Below are 8,555 nucleotides of genomic sequence, written 5' to 3' on the forward strand. Positions count from 1 at the left end.
TATTATTAAATATAGTAGTATAAATGATATACCTTTTTTTCAAAAAACACATGTAAACAGAATACAAATATCGCGACATATTCATGATTAATTAGTCTAACTGTTAACATTACAATGATGATAATCCCTATGTCCCTAATTTCACGTTGTATTTAAATTCAAATAATTTCAAGAACCACTTTACTTCCATAAATGTTAAAATGATTACTATATCAATATTAAGCAATGCTAAATAATTGTGCTGCATTGTTCGAATCCTGGAGATAGTTTCCTTAGCTTATGCAGATAATTTAAGGGTATTGATAAAACTAACAATATCTCAAGACTCCACACCGTATTCAGTTCAATCAAAGCCGATTGAAAGTACTAGATTTTTACTGACAATCACACTGGATACGCAAATAAAAAGGCGGATGTTTTATTCTAAATTTCATAGAATCTGCAGATGTCGCTCCCATCCTTGAAATGTAGTAGTAGCAAATAGTAGTTAACAGGAGCATGTTGATTTAAGAAAATAGTAATAGAATCTGTGTTCAGATTTATTGGGATTAGAAAAAGGTCTTAAAGTAAGAATGTGGTATGCATTAAATAATATTTCTAAAACATTTACATATAGTAGTATAGAAAAACACACAACAATGTTTATAATAGTTGGTTGCGTTTTTCCTAGATATAGGACTTGGGTGTGTTGTCTTCTAAGACATAACAAGAAACTTGAAGTGTGAATAACAAAGCCTCGTTCAACGTTTGCAAGCAATTTATAGATAATTCTTTTAAGTATTAATCCTGCCTCACAAATAACAAAGTCCCGAGTTCTATAAATAGAGCTACCGCACACTTCTTCATAAAGGCTTATCAGCTGTTTCGTTATATTAAAATAATAATAATGATATTTAAAGTGCAATGATTTACAAACTCTTATTTATTTATTTTCAATAGGGTTTTAAAACTTATAATGCTTTAAATAAGATAAATATTGCAATCATATGAAATATATATAATACATTTTCGATTAAGTATTTATGTGTACAATAATTATAATAATATCACTAGTAAAATGGACGTGATGTGATTTTTATATTAAATATTAAAAATATTGATTCATTGACTTAATTTTATTCTTAAATACAAATTATTTATACGTAATAAATATAGCTTAAAAATAATTTAATATATGTACGCAACATACATACTTTTTTCATATATGAAATGAATATCATTCGATATTTTGAATTAAATTCAAAATTATTTGTATAAATTAGAAGTTATTTAATAAATAAACAGTTTTTATAATTAATAATAAGTAATATGTTTTATAATAAACAATACCAAACGGTTCGATCTGATGTTCATGAAAGTCATTAAATAATCGTATGGAATGAGTTTCATAAATATTAAGTATAAAAATTTATGTAATTATTTTTTATAAATTTTCATTTTTCCATTTAATTTTCTTAAAGTAAATTATTGTTTTCTCAATAAAAAAATTGATAAGAAATAAAACAAATGTGGCTTAACATAAACATACATTAATACAACGATTTAATACAAAATATCATTTAAAATTTAATTAATATTTAATCACTAAAAAAGTCATTAATTAATTTATTGTTAACACGGCTATAACTCTTAATGCTTTGATTAAATATATAAATAAAAAGCATTTCCTTTTGATGTATTCATTAAAATGTTTATATATGAAACATTTCTGTTCATTACATATATAATTTATAGTATGAACTATAGCCCAATGAATCCAAAATTAATTAATGAATTGTATAATTATTGATTATAAATTGATTATTGATTATAAATTATTATTTGTTAAATATAATTAATATGTAATAATTACATTTAATTTAACATAATTATCAATCAATTTATTGCAATCAATAACTAAATATAATATAATACAATTAATATAATATAATTGTAATTATAAATATAAATTAATCTTAACATGCAATTTTTTATACTTAGCACTTTGTAAAACCAATATATTATATTATATTATATTATATTATATTATATTATATTATATTATATTATATTATATTATATTATTATATATTATAATAATATTATAATATTTTATATTATTATAATATATATTATATATTATAATAATAATATAATATTTTATATTAATATAATATATGATATAATATTATTATAATAATATAATGTTATCTATTATTAAAATATTATATATTATATTATATATTATTATAATATTATATATTATATTATATATTATTATAATATTATATATTATATTATATATTATTATAATATTATATATTATATTATATATTATTATAATATTATATATTATATTATATATTATTATAATATTATATATTATATTATATATTATTATAATATTATATATTATATTATATATTATTATAATATTATATATTATATTATATATTATTATAATATTATATATTATATTATATATTATTATAATATTATATATTATATTATATATTATTATAATATTATATATTATATTATATATTATTATAATATATTTTATATATTATATATTATATACTATTAATATACTATACTATTAATATATACTTATACTATTAATCTTTTATTATTTAATATATTCTTATATGTTAAAAACCTTGTGTTCCACTGGGCTTTTCCGAAACTGGCGTTACTGCTAATGCCTGATTATCGTATGAGTATTCCGCGGTTGGTACCGATGTGGGTGTGCTGCTATTTTCCGCTGGGTATCGTGTGCTGACTGGTGTGGTCACAGTTAAAATCGATCCTTCAGCGCCTGTAAATAATTGAGCAAAAGTCAGCATCTGATAAGCAAGGAAAAATATTAAATATATTTCGGTGAATGTGAAGTTGAGTTACTTTTCTTTTTTGAGCGATTTTGTTGATTTTGTGATTTTACCTGTGACACTGTAAATTTGGGATGGCGCATTCTCGATCTCATTTATGGTCATCACGTTTTGTATTGTAGTACCACCAAGATCCTTGCCATTGTGCGTATGATTGGTAACGAATTTGTTTGGTTGTAGTTTCTTCAGAACAATGGAAACGCATGGTTTGTGGCGCAGCCAACGGATGCCCTTATAGGCGTAACGAATCACAATCAATGCCAACAAAACAATCAACAAGACAAGAGTCAGATTGAGGCGCGCTTGAATAGAATGTATCTCGGCTTTCAATGGCTCGTACTGATTGAATTCTGTAGCAAACAAATAGGGAAAAAAGTCAAGTAAATAAAAAATGAGTGATTTCAGGCACAATTCATTGTCTTTGTTTTACAAATATTTTATAAATATTTTCTACCTGCTGCTCTCAAGCGAACTTTACGAACCTTGCTTTGTAGCCTAATAAGAGCGCAACAATGTGCGGTCTTATTAGGCCCAAGTATTTTCAAATACTTGAGACTGAAAATAAGGCTAGTCTCACATATCTGCCATCAATGTGATATATTCAGACACTCATTAAAAAGTTTGTAATTTGAACGCAAGTGTAAACAATCAAGTTGAGTGTGAAACGCAATAAGATTTAGTTTCTTTTTTAATGAATAATAAAAATCGAATTATTTCCAGAAAAATAGAAATATGTTCAGCATGTCAACTGACACGAATGCTATTGCCGCTCAAAAAATTATCGAAATGTTCTTCGTAATTCAACCAAATCGATAGAGCATTCAAGGTTCCAAGAACCACTACTACATGCAGTTAGTCCAACTGTGCACTGTACTGGAATACCTTTGTTTAGCGTAAAAATTAGCGTAGAATATGAAAACTATAAAAACTCATAACTTATAAAAACTCCTTCCTGAAGTAATGTGATAGCGGTCCTGGGGATCATGTGCTCTATAATAGTCATAACACTGAAATTTTTTCTTCTTATTATTGCTTTTATCCCCATTAGGTGCAAAATGTCAATAGTACATCTAACAGATGGTAAGGTCTGCATTAGTTCCCACATCCATTAATGTATTAATGTATTAAATCTTTATATTGAGAAGATATTTCTGATTTATTAATTATTTACTTATACTATTAATGTGCCATTCTTCTACCTGCGTAGAGAATACCTAAATGTATTAAATGTACGAACTTAGTTTGGTGGCAAAGAAAAACACAATAGACACTTTTATATGTGTTGGTCCTACAAGCACTTTTAGTAGGTGACTTTTGAAATCAGGGATTAAGATTTAATTTTTCCAAAAAGTCGAAAACAGGGATTAAAACTAAAAATATACCTAGCCAGTGGTGGTGTTTAAAAATCCACAAAAAAAAAATTCAAAAAACTCAGTTCCCATTCCAAGACTGTCTTCGATAATGTTCAATAACTGATGAGTAAAAGGAAAGTCCAGAATTATTTCTCACTTTGTAAGTGGAAGTTTATTTTTAAACTTCCCAATACATTAGTCAAGAGTAATTGATTTAATTAATTAATAATTAATTTTATTTAATATTTATAAATAAGTAAATTGCAATAATAATGTGAAATGATGCAATGTGCCGTACTAACAAATCGTGATTCAAGCAGTCAAAACAATAATAAATAATTATTTAATCATGAAGGTAAAGAAATCACTGAAGTTAATTGTTAAGTACAAGCAAAAATTCTTCACATTTATCTATAGAACTAACTATGATAACATGTGTTTTCTACGAACTCTTATGACGAATCAACTTTAAGTTGTTTATCTTGAAATCTAATTAAATCCTGCTTATCACCTATTTATTATGACACATCATATTTATTTCCAGAGTTATTCAATATGTTATGATAAGAACATATGTGTTTTATCTGAAGATTATAGATCAGAAAAAAAAATAAAATTAAAAATATAAATGCACCATAACAGTATATCTACAAAATCAAAGATAGCAAAGATTTCCTATCCTTTGGTTAGTTCAAATATTCAAACAACTAAATGTGCTTCACTACGAATGTATCTAGGGTATTACTAAAATTTCATAACTTAAAAATAATTAAACACATATTAGAGTCATTGCATATTAGCAGATATATTATTTTATGAATCAGAAGCTGGGAAACGGTCTCAAAAACTCACTAAATGATGCTTATAAATTCTGGTAGAGTCTCATCACGCCACCAGGTTTCTGCAGGTAAAGATAAGAATCTTGTACTTAAGTATCAGCAAAAGCAACTATCCAACCCTTTATAAACTAACTATGGTTGAAGAAAGCCCAAAAGAAAGTTTTTACAAGAACCACCTATTAACTTAAGATGAACGTATTAAAAATAAAAGGCAGAAATAAGCTATAGTAAACCGGATCTTTATCGCGGATCGAGTCCACTTAAGTACATGAACATGAAATTCGCTATCATGGATCTTTATAATATTATACAATACAATATATTATAATTACCATACAGAGTTGTAGAGTTGTAATAACATCCATCCTAGTATATATATATAGTACATATCCTAGTTAGTATATATACATAGTATATATATATAACTTTAAAAAATTAATAGTTTTGTATTTTGTTTCACACAAGCCTTCAACAAATTAAATAATACTAATAAATAATAGAAAGTGAACTCGTAAATATTCTATTTTATTATCATATATTATTACCAAAAAACAAAAAAAAACAAAAATCTAACAACAATCCAGGGTTCCCCTTCCCTCAGTGATTACCACATACTTTTAAACTCGTTAGTCATTGAACACTTTGAGGTAAATAACTTCTCTGTTCTTCAGCTTCCTTCTACATATTTCTAGTTTCCTACTTTACTAACTTCTTATATTTTTTCACATATTTTTTTTATTTTATTTCTGTTCTTCATCTATTCTATCTTAACTTCTCTTACCTGCACACTTTCTGGCACAATCGTCCTTATTGAAATTGTGTGAAGCAGCATCACAGATTGTCTCGCATGGAGCACAGGCTTCACTGAAATCAGAGCAGTATTCTTCGATGGGATGACAGACCTTGCCGTGGCATTCCTGACCGGTTGCGGCATTCACGCATCGCAACTCTGTGGCAATAAGAATGGCGAGAGCAACTAGCAACTGATGCCTTGCGGACATTCTGTGGGTGTTCAGGAATCTGTGCATAGCGTCGTGAATGGACGCTACGAACTCGCGATCTGAAGTGGGTATTGGTGACTTTTTTTATTTTGTTTTAGTTGCGTATTGCGCTGAATAGTTTTTGTTTGCATATGAGAGTCGTTGATAAAAAATCGCTGAACGTGTTTATAGACGAACCTCGGGTCTTTCTCTTTGCCAACGTTGAAGTGTTTAGACTTTAAGATATTTTGTTGGGTTTGTGATGATTGTTCCAAATTGTTGTTGTGATGATTCATAAAAGCGGCATGTCACTTACTTTTTCATTACTGTTTGCAGTTATGATTTAATTTTTTTTCTACACGAAATATTTTCGCATCCGTTAATTGATGTCTTAACTTATCTTAACTTATTTTCACTTAAGATTTTATTTCACTCTTCTTACATTTATTTAATAGAAGTTATTTATTTTATTTTTTTAAAATTTTGTTTATTGTGACGATGAAGTATCTGGTATCTTCACTTTAGCAAAAACGCACTCACAATTTTTACTTCACCCATTTGACTGACTCTTTCTCGGTTATAGCCACAAACTCGAGTCTGAGTTAAAAACACACACACACACACACAATCTCACAGACAAACGATTTCAGAAAAGGCTTAAAACTAGTTTCCCAACAGATATTTGAGTTGGAACGCACACTGTTGTGCATCTTTTGTATCTTGTATCTTGTATCTTGTATCTTATATCTTTAATTTTGTATTTTGTATCTGCGTTTATTTGTTATTTGTTTTTATAATTGTGTTTTTTTTTGTTGTAGTTGTACAACAACAGTTTTTGTATGTTTCAAAAACAAGTAAAAATATTTACTATAATATGAGTATTTTATGTTTATTTTGATTTTCACTTATTTATTTTAAAGTACGTGCTTGACGGCGTGTATTTAGAGTAAAAGTTTCACATTTCATATTTCAATGCGAAAATGCGAATGTAACTACGATTAGCGAAGATATTTTATTATTTCCTTTCCTTCACATGTCAGAGTGAAGCTATTTTACAAATATTTCACTTTTTTTTTGTATTTTAGTTTTTAGTTTTTTTTTACGAAATTTTTAAACTAACTTTATCGAAGTAAAGTCCGCGCTTCGAGCCACACTCGGCGAGTTACAAACAACATTTAAACCAATTTTGTATCTGAGCGGTACATGCCGTACGAGTACACCGTTCGCGTGTTCTGTGTGTGCTCGGCGGTGTGCGGAGGTGCTGACTTTGTATTGTGCACTCTTCTCGACATCATCGAGGCACAAGGTAAGATCGGCCGTTCGCTCACTGAGCGTTTCTCTTAACGTTTTTGGTGGAAAAAGTGCCCAACGAATTGCTTTTCGTTCTAGCCAAACAAGTTGAGTTATTTCATCGCAAAAGCACCTCAGATCGTGAGTTACTAAGGTTTTGTTCCTTTCAGTTACTTTGGCAATGAGTCATTCCCATATATTTTTTAAATTAATTAAAAATAAAAATAGTAAATTAATAATATTTTTTAATTGGAAATTCTATTTGAAAAATTTCTTATTGAAATATCCCAATTTCAGTCTGTACCAATGCGTATGCAATATATAAATAGAATCTGCCAAGTAATTCTTTGCAAAATCCAAATCCTAATACGAAAAACACTTACTCCAAATCTTATATGGATTTGGAGTGATATTTGGATCATGTGAACATTTCCTTGACAAGCAGTACTAGGACTGTTTGATGAGTCAATGATAATTGCATTAAATAAGTTTTGAAATGTTCTTACCATGGACATGAACACGATAATCTCATATATCATAATTTTACATAAATATATCCAATTCAATTGTTGTAACAAAATAGGATTTAATCCTATAATAAAGAGGAAGAACAAATATTCTCAATATAAGGGCTATTTAATAATGTAGTGTTAAATGCATTCGATAATGGTAAATCTGGATCCAATCTAGATTTATTTTCAATCTGTCAAATTGGGCACGAACCAATCAAACAATTTTAAGAGTAATCTAAGATCTATTTAGTTTAGTAGATATTTATATTTTTTATATATATCAAATATGTTATATCAAATCAAATCATAATTTATTTGTTGTCATATAAAACAGCTGTAATTTTAGGGCAATCTTGCTACTCTGACAAAATATCTAGAGTGTTATAAATTAATCTCAAGTGTTATAAATTAATCTCAAGTGTTATAAATTAATCTCAAGTGTTATAAATTAATCTCGAGTGTTATACAGATTTACCAATTGAAAATGAAAATTGCACTAAAAGTGAAACTTGATTAAAAAAGTCTCCCCAGATTTACCAATCGAAACCGTCATAAGTTTTCGAATATACTGGTTTTGTAAACAAATACTTGACGTGCAATACGAGCACTGTTTGATAAGTCAATTACAACTGCTTTCAATAAGTTTTAAAATATTTTAGTTCAATACCTATTTTTTCAATATGGCTATAATTAAAAGCTTAAATCGAAGTTAGTG

General features: G+C 27.3%; 1 protein-coding gene across 1 annotated transcript; it reads right to left on the minus strand.

Moving 5' to 3' along the window:
• Positions 1-2,602: 2,602 nt before the first annotated feature.
• On the minus strand, positions 2,603-6,815 carry LOC119662583 (protein grindelwald). The gene is made up of 3 exons (XM_038072227.1): positions 5,840-6,815; positions 2,921-3,217; positions 2,603-2,797 (listed from the first exon to the last, which is right to left on the minus strand). The coding sequence occupies exons 1-3, from the start codon at positions 6,084-6,086 to the stop codon at positions 2,631-2,633; spliced, it is 711 nt and encodes a 236-aa protein (XP_037928155.1). The 5' UTR covers positions 6,087-6,815; the 3' UTR covers positions 2,603-2,630.
• Between the last annotated feature and the right edge of the window lie 1,740 nt (positions 6,816-8,555).

Source organism: Teleopsis dalmanni, chromosome X (genome assembly GCF_002237135.1).
Source record: "Teleopsis dalmanni isolate 2A chromosome X, ASM223713v2, whole genome shotgun sequence".
Classification (NCBI taxonomy): domain Eukaryota; kingdom Metazoa; phylum Arthropoda; class Insecta; order Diptera; family Diopsidae; genus Teleopsis; species Teleopsis dalmanni.

Coding starts and splice junctions, on each gene's coding strand:
- LOC119662583 (XM_038072227.1), bottom strand. CDS start 6,086: ATGCACAGATTCCTGAACACCCACAGAATGTCCGCAAGGCATCAGTTG. Junction 3,218..5,839: donor TTGTGCCAGAAAGTGTGCAG/GTAAGAGAAGTT, acceptor TGTTTGCTACAG/AATTCAATCAGTACGAGCCA. Junction 2,798..2,920: donor CCAAATTTACAGTGTCACAG/GTAAAATCACAA, acceptor AATTATTTACAG/GCGCTGAAGGATCGATTTTA.